General features: G+C 38.6%; 1 protein-coding gene across 2 annotated transcripts in view; it reads left to right on the forward strand.

Annotated features, from left to right (window-relative positions):
• The first annotated feature begins 1,742 nt into the window (after positions 1 to 1,742).
• plrg1 (pleiotropic regulator 1) overlaps positions 1,743 to 21,017 on the forward strand; it is a 20,180-nt gene continuing 905 nt past the window's right edge. The window contains exons 1-14 of one of the 2 annotated variants that reach the window (XM_061913141.1): positions 1,743 to 1,900; positions 7,489 to 7,595; positions 8,272 to 8,408; positions 9,853 to 9,909; positions 9,998 to 10,091; positions 11,888 to 11,978; positions 12,046 to 12,144; positions 12,224 to 12,316; positions 14,581 to 14,730; positions 15,829 to 15,930; positions 16,012 to 16,114; positions 16,196 to 16,304; positions 19,102 to 19,241; positions 19,321 to 19,514. In XM_061913141.1, the coding sequence (XP_061769125.1) occupies positions 1,892 to 1,900; positions 7,489 to 7,595; positions 8,272 to 8,408; positions 9,853 to 9,909; positions 9,998 to 10,091; positions 11,888 to 11,978; positions 12,046 to 12,144; positions 12,224 to 12,316; positions 14,581 to 14,730; positions 15,829 to 15,930; positions 16,012 to 16,114; positions 16,196 to 16,304; positions 19,102 to 19,241; positions 19,321 to 19,514 (1,485 nt within the window). In that variant the 5' untranslated portion in view covers positions 1,743 to 1,891. The remainder of the gene's footprint in view (positions 1,901 to 7,488; positions 7,596 to 8,271; positions 8,409 to 9,852; positions 9,910 to 9,997; positions 10,092 to 11,887; positions 11,979 to 12,045; positions 12,145 to 12,223; positions 12,317 to 14,580; positions 14,731 to 15,828; positions 15,931 to 16,011; positions 16,115 to 16,195; positions 16,305 to 19,101; positions 19,242 to 19,320; positions 19,515 to 21,017) is intronic. The other variant, XM_061913150.1, reaches the window with a different exon arrangement.

Genomic DNA, 21,017 nt, shown 5'->3' on the forward strand with positions numbered 1-21,017 from the left:
GACGTTATACGGCCAGCGGGCTATAGATTTTTAAGCTAATTTTATAGGTATACACCAAAGTCATATTTTGGCCCTTAAGTATGCCAACATTAGTATGCTAATTTTTCAGATATACATTGCAGAGTAATATATGTTAGTACTTTACACATGTTACAGTTAGCATTTTAGCATCCTAGCTTATTTTTTTTAGCAAATTTTCCAGGTATACACCTGTGTCGTATATTTTGGTAGTTCACTAATGCTAACTGTAAATAGGCTATTGATAGCATAATGTTAGCACAATACTGTTAGCATGCTAACATATCTTTTTTTTAGCTTACTTTGCTCACTGATATTATCCGGCCAGCAGGCTATAGATTTTTAAGCTAATTTTATAGGTATACACCAAAGTTATATTTTGGCCCTTAAGTATGCCAACATTAGTATGCTAATTTTTCAGATATATATTGCAGAGTAATATATGTTAGTACTTTACGCATGTTACAGTTAGCATTTTAGCATGCTAACATTGGCATTGTAGCTTCTTTTTTTTTGCAAATTTTGCAGTGTCGTATATTTTGGTAGTTCACTAATGCTAATTGTAAATGGGCTATTGATAGCATAATGTTACCATAATACTGTTAGCATGCTAACATTTTTTTTATTTTTAGCTCACTTTGCTCACTGACGTTATCCGGCCAGCGGGTTATTAGTATTTCAGTTCGGACACAAAATTTCTACCAACTTTGCATTTTCTAGTTCCTTAGGGTTGCTTGGTTCATTGGTAGAGTGGTCATGCCAGCAACTTGAGGGTTCCAGGTTTGATCCCCGCTTCCGCCATCCTAGACACTTTACCCACCTGATCCCAGTGCCACCCACGCTGCTTTAAATGTAACTTAGATAATGTATTGTTCACTACGTAAAAGCGCTTTGAGTCACTAGAGAAAAGTGCTATGTAAATCCATCCATCCATCCATCCATCCATTTTCTACCGCTTATTCCTTTTGGGGCCGCGGGGGGCGCTGTCGCCTATCTCAGCTACAGTCGGGCGGAAGGCGGGGTACACCCTGGACAAGTCGCCATCTCATCGCAGTGATCTACAATTTGCTTTGAAAAAAATACATATGTAATGTACTGGTTTTTGAAGGTGAAAACTACCAAAAACCTGTTAGGAGGCCACGGAGAAGACCCAGGACACGTTGGGGAGACTATGTCTCCCGGCTGGCCTGGGAACGCCTCGGGATCCCCCGGGAAGAGCCGGATGAAGTGGCTGGGGAGACAAAAGTTTGGGGTTCCCTGCTTAGGCTGCTGCCCCCGCGACCCGACCTCAGATAAGCAGAAGAAGATGGATGGTTTGAAACTACCAAAAATGGCCCCTGCATCCTTTGATTTGTCAATCTGTGGCACGAAGTGGAAAAAAATCTGGGCTCCTCTGAGCCAGTGATTAAAAAGATTAAATTGTTTTTAGATTTGACTTATTTCTTAACATGTTTATTCCTTCAAGGTCGTCGGATATAAAAAAAATATATTTTGTTGGTTTTGAAAGTAAAAAATATCAAAAATGGCCCTCCCATTCTTTATTTTTAAAGAAGTTTAGACATACTTTCTTTAGATCATAACCATCATTATACTTATTCATATATTTATGATTTGTATTTTTCAATAAAATAAAAGTTTGTCTTATGTTGGGACTCGGCTGTTTTTCCGTGACTTACACTCCCGGCCGCTTGGTGGCACTAACACAATATAACTGTCGCTGGTCGGTAATGTTTACATCCGGGTCGTTAGGTCGTCGTCGATGCGTAAAGGCGTGTTACACATCGTCAAGAGTTGACGTTAAAACTTTCCGTTCCCACCTAAATAAAATTAAGTTCTTTGAATATATTTCATCTTTGGGATATTCGTCACCACAATGACTGAGGTAAGAACTTTCGAAGCTTTTGGTTGCTTTCTTTTTAATAGTCGCTCCCGCTTTGCGTAGTGGGGCCCGGCTAATTGCTGGAGTGGCAAATGCTGGCATGTTGGGGAACATTTGTCTGGCTCCTTTAATTCTTTTATTTTAGTCTATTATTTTTTTTCTTCGGGTCAGTGGTCAACAAACTAAACAAACAGTTGTGCATTCATAAATTGAAGAGGTTGCAGACAGAAAGGGTTTAGGCTGAAGTTGAACACTTATTGCGCCTAACCCTGTAAAACAGGGGTGCCCACACTTTTTCTGCAGGCGAGCTACTTTTCAATTGACCAACTCGAGGGGATCTACCTCATTTATATATATCATTTATATTTATTGATTTATGAAAGAGACATTTTTGTAAACAAGTTCAATGTGTTTAATGATAATACAAGCATGTGTAACACATATAGATGTCTTTCTTTCACGAAGACAAGAATATAAGTTGGTGTATTACCTGATTCTGATGACTTGCATTGATTGGAATCAGACAGTAATGATGATAACGCCCACATTTTCAAATGGAGGAGAAAAAAAGTTGTCCTTTCTGTACAATACCACATGAAAGTGGTTGGTTTTTGGCATCTAATTCATCCAGCTTCCATACACTTTACAAGAAAAACATTGGCGCCAAATTCCGTAGCTTGCTTGATTGACATTCACGGCACCCGAGGGTCTTGTGAGATGACGCTGGCTGCTGCCAGTTCATTATTATGAAAAAATGACAGAGAGGAAGGCGAGAAAACTCTTTTTATTTCAACAGACTTTTGCGCCGTCCCTTCTGTCAAAACTCTAAAGGCCGACTGCACATTTCCTATCTTCACAATAAAAGCCCTGCTTTATGCTGCCTGCGCTAACAAAATAAGAGTCTCGGAAAGCTGGCGTGCACATCACTTGTGCACGCCAGCTTTCTGAGGGATCGCTTGTGCACGCCAGTTTTCCGAGACTCTGTATTTAGTTAGCGCAGCCAGCATGAAGCAGGGCTTTTATTGTGAAGATAGGAAATGTGCAGTCGGCCTTTAAAGTTTTGACGGAAGGTACGGCGCGACAGTCTGTTGAAATAAAAAGTGTTTCTCGCCTTCCTCTCGGTCATATTTTAATAATAATGATCTTGCAGCAGCCAGCGTCATCTCACAAGACCCTCCGGTACCGTGAATGCCATTTAAGTGACGTCTTGGTGAAGATTGATGATCACTAATTTTTAGGTCTATTTTTTTTTTTTAAAAGCCTGGCTCAATATCGGCTGACACACCCCCCGCGGTCGACTGGTAGCTCGCGATCGACGTAATGGGCACCTCTGCTGTAAACAATCTCAAATACAAGATGAGCTTCCTAAAAATATGACATTTCCTTTGCACAAATTATTATAAATACACAACATAAACAATGTTCAATAATATACACATTAAAGACGTGAAATATCCTTGTACACGTGTTAGTTAAACTTTTGTACCAATAATATACTACATGCCTGTGGTTCTCAACCTTTTTTCAGTGATGTACCCCCTGTGAATATTTTTTTTATTCAAGTACCCCCTAATCAGAGCAAAAAATTGTTGGTTGAAAAAAAGAGATAAAGAATTAAAATACAGCACTATGTCTTTAGTTTCGGATTTATTAAATTGTACAACAATGCAAAATGTTGCTCATTTGTAGTGGTCTTTCTTGGACTAATTGGGAAAAAAAGACATACAAATAACTAAAAACGTATTGAAAAAATAAACAAGTGATTCAATTATATATAAAGATTTCTACACATAGAAGTAATCATCAACTTAAAGTGCCCTCTTTGGGGATTGTAATAGAGATCCATCTGGATTCATGAACCTAATTCTAAATATTTCTTGACAAAAAATAAATCTTTAACATCAATATTTATGGAACATGTCCACAAAAAATCCAGCTGTCAACATTTGAATATTGCATTGTTGCATTTCTTTTCACAGTTTATGAACTTACATTCGTATTTTGTTCAAGTATTATTCAATAAATATATTTATAAAGGATTTTCGAATTGTTGCTATTTTAAGAATATATTTTAAAAATCTCACGTACCCCGAGGGGTATGCATACCCCCATTTGAGAACCACTGCTATATACAATTATACTTCCATTATTATTTACATCTAGGACTGGGCGATATGTTTATTATTATCGCAATATTTTCAGGCCATGTCACGATACACGATATATATCTCGATATTTTGCCTTAACCTTGAATGAACTCTTGATAGATATAATCACAGCAGTATAATGATTTTATGTGTCGACATTAAAACATTCTTCTTCATACTGCATTAATATATGCTCATTTTAGACTTTCATGCAGATAGGGAAATCACAACTATCGTATTTCCTTGAATTTCCGCCGGGGCGCTAATTAATTTAAAATCTTTTCACACTCCTACGATTACCAAAGGAATGCGGTAAAAATTTGAGTGTGATGTGAGGATACCATCATGAAAAGCACATTTAATAGAAAAAACGTTGTAATGGTCTTACCTTTACTTATAAATGAAATCCATGCCAGCTCCTTCTGATCAAAAGCATCGATAACTTGTTTATAGAAGTCTTCCTTATCTTTCTTCAGTTTTAAAAGTCTCTCTGTCTCGATGGAGATCTTCCTTTATTACCTCCTGTTTCGGTTGAAAGTCCAGTTTAGAAAACTATCAGACCGCTGCTATCTGTTAGCTCGGCTCCTCGAGTGCGGGCAACGACAGAATTATCTTCGGACAACTCCCCCTCCCGTTCTGCTCCATGGGTGATCTCTTTATCCCACCGCTGCATTAAGTGTTATTGTATAAATAATACACTGGGTATTTAGGACTGAAACATGCTTTATTTCAGCCCGGTTGTTTACATAGCCAGCAAAGGTCTGTCGTGCACCCACCACGTCATATCCATCCGAGCACAATCACGTCACTCATTTCACTTCTTCTGCAGCCGAATAGTCGCAAGAAGGATCACTAATGCCCTCTACCACCGGGAGTCGTGAGTCATTTAATGACTCATATTTAAGACACGCAGCTACGGTATCGTGGCGGTCTCAGGCCGTCGTCTTGCGGGTTCCCAGGACCAACGAGGAAGGACATGGCTTGAGCAGTTTGACTTTGTTTATTTTTCAATAAAACCTCAGTCCAGGTCGCTCTTTCGCTCCTCCTCTCGGCTCACTCGGCGTCTCCTCGCCTGTCTGTTGGACCGTCGGCTCCACAGGTATATTAATAAAATATAGCTGCTGACTGTTCGTACTGTTCAGTTTTGGTATTTAATAAATACCAAAACTGTATTTATTAAACAGTTATTAAGCAATGACACAGACATTCATGTCATATCCAAAGTAAGGCTGGGCGATATGACAAAAAAATGTATCACGATATAAGTGTTTCATATCAGTCGATATCGATAGTTATTGTTAAAAAAATATATATTCTAAATAAAGACCAGGAGAAAAAAGGCTGAATTTAAATACTTTTATTTTAAATATTACCTTTAACCTTTAGAACGAGCTCAGCATTATGAAAAACAGTCAAATAAATGAAAATGCTGGTCGATGTGCAAATATTGACATTAAATAAATGCTTAATCAAACAAAATGTGCAAAGTATTGTAATTAAAAAAATTAGTTGTGTACAACTCAGGCTTTAAAGCCATAGTGGTATCAATATATGCAAATAAAAGTCACATTAAGCAAGCAGAAACAAACATGTCTTACAGAATATCTTAAACATCGGAATAAATCTGCGTCTGAACATCTGTGACAAAACAAACCTGTTACCCTCTTCAGTCATTTATGGAAAAATGAAACCAACTTCAGCATATAAAAAAATAACTCAAGCAACTACTTAGCCATTGTTTCACTGGCTGCAACAACTCAAACACTGCTTCACTGCAAGTTACTCAAAAAGTGCTTTCGAACAGGTAGAACATAACGGGGGTCGAGCACGTGTATGAGATTCTTGTACCCAGACTTCTCAACTATGCTGAGTGGTAGCTAATTGATACACCACTGCATCCTTTATTTCTTTATAACGTTTTGAATTTTTGTCGTATGACACTGCTGCCGAGTACCTCTCGATGGTGGTCTGTTGTTGCCGCTTCGCTGCTGTTCCACTTGCACCGGCTGATGTAGATGGTTGTGGCTGTTTGATACGGCTGTACGGCTGAGGTGGTAAAATAAGATTGTCGTGTTCCCAGACTTGGTCGGGACGACGACCTTGCAAAGTTTGCAGACAGTATTACTCTGATTCGTATCGGACTTAAAATATCCAAAATACTGCCAAACTGGGGATGTGACGTTTCCCTTTTTTATTTACAATTTCCTCTCGTGCTGCCGCAATCCTACTCTCGTTTTGTTTCACTCCTCGCATTTCCCAGAATCGGCGGCGTTAGGTCGAGAGGCCAAAGCACTTCCACTGCCTACACCCCACAAAATGCCGTGCGGTCCCGCCTCGGCCTTTCTTCCTATTTTTTTCCAACAGAACTCAGTGAAATTATCGAACGTTCAATCGACCCCATTTTCTATTGCTATTGATCACATGTCTATCGCGATATATATTGTTATTGTTTTATTGCCCGGCCCTAATCCAAAGCAGAAAGTGTAAGATTGTCAGAGACATTTTAAAACAAGCTATAAGTGCACTTTTGTGCATGTCACCAAGATGACATATGTAAAAAACACTAAATTAAAGTGTACTTTTTGTACAGAACGCCACTACAATAATTAAATACAAAGTGCACTTTTGTGTATGATGTCACACAAGATATTTCAAAAAGTGTCACATAAAAATGAGCTGCATATCATATAGTATACCTTTTATATATATATATGTTATATACATATATCATACATCAATACCTATGGTGTTGATCTGGAAATGGTTGCTTCTGCATTTTGTGGGTGGGGCACCGAACGGAGATGTTGACATGCACAGTTTGAAGCACTCTTCATTCTCTAGCGAGGTGACTTTTCAAATGATGCTATAAATTAGCAGTGCTGCTACTTTTTGTAGCAACGTTTCTGCCCTATAAATGTTCAACATGTTCCTACTTGAAGCCAAACTCTTGCCAGATGATGCACCCCGTGCTGTTTTTCTTGGGAATTCATTCTTTCTCCATTTGTTACCAGATTCCCACCTTCTTTCTCTCGTATTACCACTCGCACCTCACCGTTAGCATCACAGCTAACGTTTCACACGCGATGTGTGTAAGAAGGTGCACTTGTTTTGTCTCTGTGAGAAGGAGAGACAAGAAAGAGTGGGAAACGCATGCAGTGTAATGCCCGCAGCTAAAAGCAACTGCGTGAGAACGTATACTCGAGTATCACGATATAGTCATTTTCTATATCGCACAGAGACAAACCCGCGATATATATTGAGTATATTGATATATGGCCAAGCCCTATTTACATCCCACATTTAGTATGTAATTAACATTGATAACAGTATTAGCTACTGTGTTAATTCAACAGTGATATATATTTTTAAGACATTGGTATTAAAGTGTTTTTTAAATGTGTTATTTTATTTAAATAACGACATTCATATTCTTGCTGTGTTCAGGATGTCCAGAAGCACTCGGTCCACACTCTGGTCTTTAGGTCGCTCAAGAGGACTCACGACATGTTTGTGTCCGACCAAGCTAAGTCCATCTCGTTGGACGAAGAAAGGTAAACAACACGACACCGCCTCGCTTTCAGCCCAATTCACTTCAACTTGTTTTAAACTATGCTTGTAAACTACAAGGCTGCGCATCCTGTCATTCCGCCACGAAATAGACTCCTGAGAGTTACAGTGAGGTCCACAAGTATTTGCACACCCTGCAATTTTGCAAGTCCTACCACTTAGCAATTAGGGAGAGGTCTGAAATGGTCAGCATAGATGTATTTCAACTGTTAGAGACCTAATGTAAAGAAAAATCCGGAAAACATATTGTATGATTTTTATTTTATTTTAATGATTTATTTTTATGTTACTGGGGTTCATAAGTATTTGCACACATGACAATCAGCAAGAATTATGACTCTCAAGAGCTGTCAGCCACAACTAATCACTCCCCACCCCATTGAGCTCATTAAAGTCACCTGTGCGGCCCACAGTCAGTCAAGGTCCAACTGCTACCATGGGCAAGACCAAAGAGCTGTCAAAAGAGACCAGAGACAAAGCTGGAAAATACTATGTTCATATATATACATATATATATATATATATATATATATATATATATACATACATAAATGCACGTCCTTTTCTGTTTTCAATGCTTAAAAAGACACAAAAAGTTGACGGCAACAGTGTGTGTGTGTAAATTACATTGTCCAAAATTTTTTTTCTGTGTGTGTTTAGTCACAAGTTGAAGATGGCCGTGAAGCTAAAGGCCGATTATAGTGCAGTTCTACACATGCCGATCTTGAAGGAAATCAAGGACAGAATCCCTCAGACATCCATCAGCATGCAACCACAGCAAAGCTATACTCAGCCAGGTAACACACAATAGAATTTAGGTGTCAAACGCAACCCCGAGGGCCAGATCTGGTCAGACACGTCATTTTATGTTGTCCGCAAATAATGTGTGTCAATACAATAATGCTTATGTTCTAAATTAGGTGTCCAAACTTTTTTCACTGATTGACACACACTGAAAAATCAAAGCATGCAAGGGCCATTTTGATATTTCCATTTTCAAAACCATTAAAATATATCGATTTTTTTTTTTTACCTTTTCATAGATCAACTTCAGATCTTTTCCTCAATATATACTTACAATTTTTTATATGTTATGCCCTTTTTGTTAAAGAAAACCTTGTTTTTTATGGCAAACACAGAGAATGTGCAATATTTTTCCCCAAATAATGTCAAAGTGCAATATTTGATGTGGAGTAATTGTGGCCTTGAATAGGTCAATATTTCATAACATTGATTTTGAATCAATATTTTTTTTTAAGCAATCACGGTGCTGCGCTTTGGACTCCCCTGTTCCAAACTTTAATGTTATCTGACGATGAAACAATGTATACACATTTTTTGTTATTAAAAAATTGTAAATATCTGTAATAATATCATGAGGCAATTTTAAGATCGTATTGATATATATTTATATGCGGCTCTCTGACACACATGTTCTAAAATATCTTTACATTTGCTGTAAATGTTGTCTTAATAAGCTGATGCATTAAATGTCACATATAATACTTTGAATCAATTTTAATTAAATGTCAGTTTCTCAAAAGGATATATTGGAATTGTACTGTCCAAAATCTAGCCATTATGTTCCTACTTTGTTTTAGCAATCAAGAATATTGTAGTTGTTTTTAACCTTCTTCGTGGGGACATTGTTGATTGTCATGTTCGGATGTACATCGTGGACGCCATCTTTGCTCCACAGTAAGTCTTTGCTGTCGTCCAGCTTTCTGTTTTTGTTTACTTAGGAGCCAGTTCAGTTTTAGGTTCGTTCTGCATAGCCTCCCCTAAGCTTCAATGCCTTTTCTTAGGGGCACTCACCTTTTTACCTGCATGCTGCCTCCCGCTGTATCCGACATCGGAAAAAAAACACTAATATGGAAGAGTTTTACACGGCTACTCTGCCGTGCTCTAGACAGCACCGACACTCAACAACACATCATTTGCAGACTATAAGTACTGGTTTGCAAAAATATTTTTACCCCAAATAGGTGAAATTAGATAATCTCCCACGGCACACCAGACTGTATCTCACGGCACACTAGTGTGCCGCGGCACAGTGGTTGAAAATCACTGTTAGAGCACATATTCTCTCAAAAGTGAGGGAAATGTAAATTTTTCTTTTTTGGTGGTCATAATCAGCATCTTGGGACACACATTAATGTCAGAACGTTATTAAAAAGACCACTTTTTCAGATTGGGGATATTATCATTACTCATTTAGTGTTGATTTTCTGTGTTATTTAGTATCAGAAGACCCAGAGTACATGATCACTGGAACACATGCTTACCCTTCGGGACCTGGTAAGCTCCGCTTTGACGAACAAAAAAAAAAGTATTATATTTTTCAACATGCGATTTTGAAGTGCTTTTTATTACTTCCACCCATCAGGAGTGGCGCTGACCGCAACAACAAAGTTGCACAGAAACCCCAGTGAGGCCGGAATCCACTCCATGGCGTTGGCGCTGCCGCCTTCACAGGCCAGGTGAGAAAAGTCACTGTGACACACAAACATCTTGGAAAAATTGTAGAAAAAGAAGATGACACGATACACTTTAATACAGTTAGGGATATTGCACAACTGTCTGTACTTGGATGCAAGAAAGGAAACCGTTGTTGTCTACTTCAAAATGAACCCAGCATGCGTCTCTCACACAACCGCATTAGGTCTTAATTTAGACAATATTTTTTAATATATTGAACACATGAATAGTGAAAAATGCTTTAACTATGAGTTACTAATATTAAATAGATTAATAATAATAATAATATACATTTAAATTGCAAATTATTTACACTTTCTCAATGCAGTAATAAATGTGGAAAATAATGATGTCATTGTATACTTTACATATTTAAAGTTCAAATATTTCACTGTAAATCGGAGGTTCTCGGCCAGTCAGAAGGAAAATATAACAGTACATAATTACCGAGTTAGAGATGGGTACAAAACTTGGCACTTTTATAGGTTCCAACTAAATTCTGTCATTACTACTAAATCTTTTGTTGCACCTGACGTCACGTCCGGTTGCAGACTAAACACCGCCTCACGTAAACAATCACTCAAGCAGCACACAACCGCTTTTCCAAAATGCGCTAGTTTGATGTTAATTGGAGTTGCCAGAGACTATTCACATTAGCAATTTTACATGGCGATTTCAACACTTCCAAATTTAGTAATAAAAACTACAACCAAGATTAATGTTATCAAACAGTTGGTGTATAATATGCACATTACTTATAGTATTAACACGGTAGGGCACAACATAACAATCGTCTTCTTGGAAAAATGTACTTCCGAGTTACAACATACCATACATGGCTTATATACCATATTTTTCGGACAATAAGTCGCAGTTTTTTTCAAAGTTTGGCCAGGGGTGCGACTTATACTCAGGAGCGACTTATTTGTGAAATTATTAACACATTACCGTAAAATATCAAATAATATTATTTAGCTCATTCACGTAAGAAACTAGACGTATAAGATTTCATGGGATTTATGGATTAGGGGTGACAGATTGTTTGGTAAACGTATAGCATGTTCTATATGTTATAGTTATTTGAATGATTCTTACCATAATATGTTACGTTAACATACCAGGCACCTTCTCAGTTGGTTATTTATGCCTCATATAACGTACACTTATTCAGCCTGTTGTTCACTATTCTTTATTTTAAATTGCCTTTCAAAGGTCTGTTCTTGGTGTTGGGTTTTATCCCAAAAAATTCCCCCAAAAATGCGACCTATACTCCAGTGCAACTTATATATGTTTTTTTCTTCTTTATTATGCATTTTCGGCGGGTGCGACTTATACTCCGAGAAATACGGTAGCACTGCCATCTATTGTCATGAAAGTGCAGTTGCATTGCAAATGAGACTCAGCAATATAATTATTATACAACAACTGGACAGCAGAATTCTAATAATCAGCTCATTTACAAAAATTTTATTAAAAAAATCCAACAATTAACTTCTAATAACACACACAAAAGTACTGAAAATTTGTACCGTTGATTCTCTGTATCAATTCCCAGGTAGGAGAAATTGGTACTGTATTGGTTCAGATGGGAACGGTACTCATCAGTATACTGAATACATTATGAAGTAAAGATAAAACTGTAGAAATAAGACCGGATAATTGCATAATTTACTTGTGTATGTGCGTTCAGAGCAGAAACTTAAAATAAACAACAAAAATAGTGTAAAAGTTGTTCATATACAAACTAGACTTCATGAAAACAACACAAATGATATGCCAATAATTAAAAATGTTTCAGCCAAGACACCAGCCGAACAGCCGCCAGTGTTTCCGACATCCATCGACATGCGGGCGCCACAGAGCGTTCTCGCCCGCCTTCAAGCGCCTTGGTAAGTTTTGCCATTTTTTTTCAACTTCCAACTCCCAAAACGCTGATGATTTTATTTCCCCATGCAGTCGATCATGGAAGGAGGCGGCACCAGGACCAATTCTCTCATTAGGAGAGCGCCAACCATGCCCAAACCTCAGTGGCATCCGCCCTGGAAACTGTTTCGCGTAAGTTTAAAAAAATATATATGTAATGTCAACTGTGAGCTAAACTGTTGTTGAGAGCTATGTGTTTTTCACATGACAGGTCATCAGTGGTCACCTCGGCTGGGTGCGCTCCATCGCCGTGGAGCCCGGCAATCAGTGGTTTGTGACCGGCTCTGCCGATAGAACCATAAAGGTGAATGACACTCATAAGAAAGAGTCTTTATTCCTTTTACTCTCAACTCCAATGTGTTAACTCTCAAAATACTCTTAACGAAATACCATGCCAGACAGTTACTGTATTAAGTATTTCTGTAGTGTAACCTGCTTTAATGTTGTAGTTTTGTTAACTTAATCATTATGACTAAGCAGCAACACAACTAGTGTCTAGTTACTCAGCATTCAAACTTGCACACAGTGACCTCCTGTTAAGTTAACTTCAAAATAAAAGCATTGGCAGTGTTTACCTGAACTCTACTAAAGCAAATAACAAAATGCACACATTTATTTCAAAGAAAGATTTGCACATGTATGAAAACATTGTCATTGTAGTCATACAACTAAATTACCGCAGCAGCTCTGTTTGACAAGGTTATAAAATGTCACCATAAGCTACATTATGATAATGTACAAATGGGAGGAAAACCATGATTTAAAAGAAAATAGGTAACTTCAAAAGTCCTTTACTATCACCGATTCTCTTTGTCTCTGGACAAAATTACAAATAAATGTGCACGCAATTACTAGTTTAGATTTTGGCTATGTTGAACGTGAGTCACTTGGTCCAAAGTGGGGTCAAACGAAACAGGTTCACTGTCGTATCTTGGATTTTTAAAGCGCCTTTTAAAGGACCCAAAACAATATTTTGTAATAACTGAAATACATTTTAATTATTATTATTTATGGTAGGGTTGGGCAATATGGCTGAAAACTATCACAATATAATTGTTTAGTGTCAGGCAATATCGATAATGATTGATATTTTTTATGACCTATCAAAAAGAAATACCAGGAGAAAAGTATATTAAATGTAAACATTTTTATTCCAAATGTAGCCTTTTCCCTAAATATAAACCCTTCAGCTATCAAGGTAGAAAGGAAAGAAAATGTCAACACGCGCATGGAAAACATTTAAACGATGTACACAACATTGTAAAATCACATTGAACACTCAACAATAACCTCTTAAAATGCAGGTGCAGAAATGAGAAATATGTAAGAAATGCTTAATAAAGTGTAACAAAAAGTGTGAAAATGTTAACATTGAGAAAACTGAGAAAAACATTTTTTTGCAGGTTTAGTGACAGGAAGTTAAAGCTGTGCTTTAAAGGGTGAGCACACCTTAGATGGTGTGGTATTACCGGTCTTGGTGGTGACGAGCGCCTTGCATAATTTACAGACCACATTGGTCTGACAACGGTCCTTTTTTAAAAAATCCGTAAAAACTGCCATACTCAATTTGACTGTTTTATCGACAATTTCTTTATTTTTACTTTCTATTCTCACCCCATGTGAAGAATCAACCGCAAGGCAACAAAATGGTACAACCAAACCTGATTGATACTGTTACCTGATTGGCTGATAGCGTGTTATCCCCACTGATCAGTGATAACTTCCTGCATTGCTCGGTTACCAGCGAGCGAGTGCCTTTGTTCATGCACCCAACCTTGCTTTGCAACTTCCGTTTCTTTCGACCAAGAACAAAAACAATTATTGAACGTTTTTTTACCGGACACATTTTTTATTGATATCAACTACTTGTCTATTGCGATATCTAGTGATATCAATACATTACCTCAATCTAGTATATAGTACATTATGATGTGTGTATATAACATATATTTGTGGTATTGATCAATATAAAGGTTATACACCACCCACAATTATTAAGTTATTAGTTCTGTAGTATTTTAGTGTACCTATGAAGTTTTCCTTTAAGTTAAATATTTATCTTGAATACACACAATTTTTATCTGTTATCAGTTATCTGAACGGTCACTTTACAGCTGTGGTCCCCAACCTTTTTGTATCCGCGGACCGGACCGGCCAACGCTTAATAATTTGTCCCGTGGGGGGGAATGTTTTTTTTTTTTTTTTTCTCATGAAAAAGGGACATTTTTGTCATGAAAAAGGAAAGTTTCTGTGGTTGGTGCACTAATTGTAAGTGTATATTGTGTTTTTTATGTTGATTTAATTTTAAAACATTTTTAAAAATGTTTTAAGTTTTTTTATAAAAATTAATTAAAAAATTCTTCTGCGGCCCGGTACCAATAGGGCCCACGGCCCTGTGGTTGGGGACCACTGCATTACAGCATCAGGATTGTTGGTAATTTACTTGAAATAATCACAACAACAAATAATTATGTTCTGTATTTTTATTTTTATTTTTTTTTTTCAAGCAAACATCACAATTTACCAGACATTAAGTGTTTTGTTTTTTTCAATCTTTCTTCCTGAAAGATTTGGGACCTGGCTAGCGGGAAACTGAAGCTGTCGCTAACGGGACACATCAGCACGGTGCGCGGCGTAGCTGTCAGCAAACGCAGCCCCTACCTCTTCTCCTGCGGTGAGGACAAGCAGGTCAAGTGCTGGGATTTGGAGTACAACAAGGTCAGTCTTGTTTTTTTTTGTTTTTTTTTAATCTAACATATAATGCTCAATGAACGAGGCTTGCCAGTCGTGTGGTTTATGAAAGCAAATAACCACTTGGGTCTAACAACAAGAGTTGTGGCTGTAAGCAACCTCTTGCTGTATTTGTAGGAGACTACAAGATGGCAGCAGCTGCATTTGAAGTGTGATGAGCGTTTAAAATCTCAACGCTTTAACCATGAATGCGCTGTAAAATGTTTGTGAGTCACGTGTGTTACATTTGTCGCACTGTTTACGAGTTATTCTTGATAAACTCATCAGGGTTTATCAGGTTTTGTATTTCACTAATGAGCAGTTTGCTCCTTACCTCTATTACACTGGTTGTGTTGTACAACGTTCATGTTCATAAATTTAGTGAAAAGTTTGAATCATGTTTGAACTTCAAACTTAAAAAATGGCTGCCAATCCAGTTTTAATCACAGCATTTACAACAGGGTCTAGCCTCAAGCAGAATTTAAGTAATTTTAAAAGTCAATTTATATATGCTGGTGCTTTGATATAATCTTGTGGAAAACATGAGTAATTCAGGCTTATGACCAATTATCATGCTCTGAATGATTGTAAGCACAGCAATTTCTTATGTGACCCAATGCAAACAACCTCCCCTAGTCATGCAAAAAAAAAAAGATCTAACAGATACGGTCACACAACACAACTTGTGGATATTATAAAAAAACATCCATGCTCCGTAAAAACATCTGAATTAAACCTATTTAAATACATTACAAAGCATGATGGGAAAATGCAAAACACTCTTCACACTTATCCATGTTTGGTGCATGTTAGCTGCTTGATATTTCTGATTGATTACAAAACTTTTTAGGAGGTTGTCATGGAAGTAAACATGGTAGGCGGTGAACTTTCACTTATGCTGAATATCCAATTATATTAAATACATATTCATTATATTGATATAATATGTACACACACAAATATGTAGAGAGTTATTTTACATATTTTTCTTTTCGCCCTCGACCTAATTTTTAGTTTTTTTTTATCCCCACGGGGAAAAAGTTTGGACACCCCTAATTTACAGCAATGCTGTTGTTGTGTTGGCAGGTCATCAGGCACTACCATGGCCACCTGAGCGCCGTGTATGACCTGGACCTCCACCCCACCATTGATGTGTTGGTAACGTGCAGCAGGGACGCCACGGCGAGGGTAAGCCTCGCCTTCCGACGCTTTGTTTTGGTACCCACTTGTTGTCGGTAAACAACTTCCCACTGGTGTGTTCTTGTTCAGGTGTGGGACATCAGAAGCAAAGCCAACGCACACACGTTGACCGGTCACACCAACACGGTGGCCACGGTCAGGTGTCAGGCAGCCGAGCCTCAAATCATCACAGGTACCAAATCAACGCTTCTTGAGCCGTCGCTTGCTGTGCCAGAAGTATGAACCCTAAACCGTGTGACGTGATCCCCTGCAGGCAGCCACGATTCAACCATCAGGTTGTGGGATCTGATTGCCGGGAAAACCAGAGCGACGCTGACCAACCACAAGAAGTCTGTGAGGACCGTGGTGCTGCATCCCAGACAGTGAGTTCACATGCAAACCAAAAGCTTTTCCAACTTCTCACCAAGTTTCCGTGTTTCCCTGACTTCACCAATTTGAAAATCAAACTGTCCAAATTTCTCCTGACTTTCACGCCTCCTCAATCAGTTCCAAAGTTCCCTTTTTAGTTCCCATTAAGTTTGTTCATCTTCAGCTGTAATTTAAAAGCAAGAAGTGGTCAATGCTGCTCTTTGCTGCCCTCAAGTGGACATCAAATATATTTCCTTGAACAAGGGTGTACAGCAGGGCCCTCCTAACTACATAATACTCATATACACCTAATATCAATATGATTATACAATATACATAATATTTTAATAAATTAAAAAATAATAAAACAAGATACCCATGAAGCTGTCCAGTAGGGCTGCGAATCTTTGGGTGCTACGATTTGATTCAATTTCGATTCTTGGGATCACGATTCGATAAAATATCGATTTTTTTTTTTTCAATTCTTTTCGATTCTCGATTCAAAAACGATATTTTTCCGGATAAAAAGGATTCTGTATTCATTCAATACATAGGATTTCAGCAGGATCTACCCCAGTCTGCTGACATGCTAGCAGAGTAGTAGATTTAAAGAAAAAAAAAAACCTTTTATAATTGTAAAGTGCAATGTTTTATCAACTGATTGCAATAATGTAAATTTGTTTTAACTATTAAACGAACCAAAAATATGACTTATTTTATCTTTGTGAAAACATTGGACAGTGTGTTGTCGAGATGCGATGCAAGTGTAAGCCACTGTGACACTATTGTTCTTTTTTTATTATTTTTTATAAATGTCTAATGATAATGTCAGTGAGGGATTTTTAATCACTGCTATGCTGAAATTATAACTAATATTGATATTGTTGTTGATAATATTCATTTTTGTTTCACTACTTTTGGTTTGTTCTGTGTCGTGTTTGTGTCTCCTCTCAATTGCTCTGTTTATTGCAGCTCTGAGTGTTGCTGGGTCAGGTTTGGTTTTGGAATTGGATTGCATTGTTATGGTGTTGCTGTGTAGTGGTTTGTTGAATTGATTTAAAAAAAAAAAAAAAAAGAGAATCGATTCTGAATTGCACAACGTATTCGATTCATATTCGAATGGATTTTTTTCTACACCCCTACTGTCCAGCCACTTTGATTGATTAATTGATTGAAAAACTTTTATTAGTAGATTGCACAGTACAGTACATATTCCATACAATTGACTACTAAATTGTAACACCTGAATAAGTTTTTCAACTTGTTTAAGTCGCGGTCCACGTCCTATGTGTCTTCTCCATTAATGAGCAGTTCTCTGTAAAACTGTATAGCTTCCAGCGTTGACCTGATCTAATACCAGCAAAAAAAAACAAGTATGGGGTTTATCAGCTTGCATCTGAACCCTCCAATAGAAGCAGGCCTACTTGTGCAAAGCTGGACAGCCAGTTAGCATCTGCATGTCCTCCAATAAGCACACATGGTTGGTCTTTTCTTCAATTTCAGTCAAGTCATTTACAAAAGGTAAACATGGTAGGCTATAGGCTACAATCAATCAATCAATGTTTATTTATATCGCTCTAAATCACAAGTGTCTCAAAGGGCTGCACAAGCAAGCCACAACGACATCCGCGGTACAGAGCCCACATATGGGCAAGGAAAAACTCACCCCAGTGGGACGTCGATGTGAATGACTGAGAAACCTTGGAGAGGGCCGCAGATGTGGGCAACACCCCCCAACCCCCCAAATATTTTGTACATGTTTACATACCTTAATTGTTTCCAAATGATGTCTGTAACACGGCAGTAAAACGGGTGATCAAACAAAACAGAAGTCATCATCATGGACCCGCTACCTGCGGAAGTTAGTTATCTAATTGGCTAAACAGACTAAATAACTCCACAGTGACGTTTCGGTGAATTTACGAAATTGAAATACAAAATAAATGCCATTGTATGTTACTAATACTAACACAGACATGTTAGCATTTTCGCTAATACTGAAAACAATGCTAGCTTGATTACGTTACGATAGCACGTACACATATGCATGAAAACACTCCCACAGACATCACACAAGAGACTGTTAATTAAGTATGAATAGTTTAGGTTATATTGTAATACTTACCAACATTGCTTGAAGTGATGAATGAAGAATCCATTCGAGCAGAAATGCTATTGACGGTGACTTTTCTGGTTCAAGGCAAGGAAATTGTAAACACGGCAGCACACAAAGTGAGCGAACTCGTCCACAAGATGGTGCCAAAGCACAAACAATAGCACCCCTTTTCAGTCTCTCTGTCGGTCCACTGAAAAGTTTTTGAACACAAAATATTTTGAGCGTTAGCCAAGAAGAAAAATCGCACTGTTTTATAAGCCGCAGGGTTCAAAGCATGGGGGGAAGGTAGCGGCTTATGTATAGTCTAGAAACAGTACTTGCATATACAAAGTCTTCCAGGCAGAAGCGAATTAGAAAGTATCTGCTAACAAACGTGTCTGCATCATTTATCTTAATGTCATGTAAAGAATTGTCGCTAAATAAAAATCCTCTCCACTTCAACCTAAAGACAGCATACGTCCATTCCATACAGTAAATAATGTTATTCATGCCAAGCATCGTTTCAATTATTTCACTTGATCCAAAATTTGCCAACAGTCAACACTACAAAGTAGCATGTCGGATTCCTGCCGATATCACATCAAAATCAGCGGTGTATAAGAAGTTGTATCAGACCATTCCCAACAGTAATAAGGTTTTGTGGCCTACTGAGGACGACTTGAGGTGTGAGGTGCAACTCCCTGTGTGTGTGACAGATACACCTTTGCCTCGGGTTCGGCCGACAACATCAAGCAGTGGATGTTCCCTGACGGCAAATTCATCCAGAACCTCTCGGGACACAACGCCATCATCAACACGCTGGCCGTCAACTCCGACGGCGTGCTCGTCTCCGGAGGTACTGTCCATTGAGGCAGGTAGTGTTGTTGCTCGGTGGCGCACTAACACGGCCCCGCCGCGTCGTCCTTCTCGTGCAGCCGACAACGGGACCATCCACATGTGGGACTGGAGGACCGGCTACAACTTCCAGCGCATCCACGCCGCCGTGCAGCCCGGGTCCCTGGACAGCGAGTCGGGCATCTTCGCCTGCTTGTTCGACAACTCGGAGAGTCGCCTGATCACGGCCGAGGCGGACAAGACCATCAAAGTGTACAAAGAGGACGACACTGCCGTAAGTCTTATTTTGTTGTTATACCGTTGTGTTATTATACTGTCATCAAACCACAGCCTCCCGGTGATGGCAGCACTCCTGCATTGCCAAACTATGATAAAACCACCACCATTCTTGTTTTTAGACATGACAATTATCCTACTAAAATGTTTCCCAAAAATGAACCGCAGCTCCTCAGTACCGGCAGCACTCGTGCACTCCCTAACCGTGATGCCACCACCATCATTCTTGATTGTAGACAATATTACTAAAGAGTATTTCCAAAAACGTATCATTGTGCTGGATTGCGGAGTAGACACCTATCTTACTAATTTTCCCCCCCAAAGACGAACCACAGCTCCCCACTGCTGGCAGCACTCGTGCACTCCCCAACTATGACACTACTGCCCTCATGTTTGATTGTAGACAGGACATTATCTTAATACTGAGTATTTTGTTTCCCAAAACTAAATGCAGCTCTCCCAAACCATAATAAAATCACCACCATGCTTGATGGTAGACAAGACATTATCTTACAAATTAATGTTTCCCAAAAGTGAACCACAGCAGTCGTGCACTCCCTAACCGTGATGCCACCACCATCATTCTTGATTGTAGACAATATTACAATTTTACTAGAGAGTATTTACAAAAACGAACCGCAGCTCCCCAGTGCTGACAGCACTCGTGCACTCCCTAACCGTGATGCCACCACCATCATTCTTGATTGTAGACAATATTACTAAAGAGTATTTCCAAAAACGTATCATTGTGCTGGATTGCGGAGTAGACACCTATCTTACTAATTTTCCCCCCCAAAGACGAACCACAGCTCCCCACTGCTGGCAGCACTCGTGCACTCCCCAACTATGACACTACTGCCCTCATGTTTGATTGTAGACAGGACATTATCTTACTACTGAGTATTTTGTTTCCCAAAACTAAATGCAACTCTCCACCATGCTTGATGGTAGACAAGACATTATCTTACAAATTAATGTTTTCCAAAAATGAATCACAGCACTCGTGCACTCCCTAACCGTGATGCCACCACCATCATTCTTGATTGCAGACAAGACATTATATTACTACAGAGTATTTCCAAAAACAAACCACAGCTCCCCACTGCCGGCAGCATTCGAGTATTCCCAAACTATGATACGACCACCACCATTCTTGTTTGTAGACATGACAATTATCTTACTAAAATGTTTCCAAAAAATGAACCACAGCTCCCCAGTACCGGCAGCACTCGTGCGCGTCTCAACCATGACACTATTGCCATCGTGCTTGATTGTAGACAGGACATTATCTTACTACTGAGTATTTTGTTTCCTAACTGCAACTCTCCCAAACCATAACACACAATCACCACCCTGCTTGATGGTAAACAAGACATTATCTTACAAATTGTTTCCCAAAAATGAACCACAGCTCCCCAGTGCTGACAGCACTCGTGCGTTCTCGAACTATGGTACGACCACCACCAGGCTGGGTTGTAGACGAGGCAATTATTTTACTTAT

The sequence above is a fragment of the Nerophis ophidion genome, linkage group LG01 (assembly GCF_033978795.1).
Source record: "Nerophis ophidion isolate RoL-2023_Sa linkage group LG01, RoL_Noph_v1.0, whole genome shotgun sequence".
Classification (NCBI taxonomy): Eukaryota; Metazoa; Chordata; class Actinopteri; order Syngnathiformes; family Syngnathidae; genus Nerophis; species Nerophis ophidion.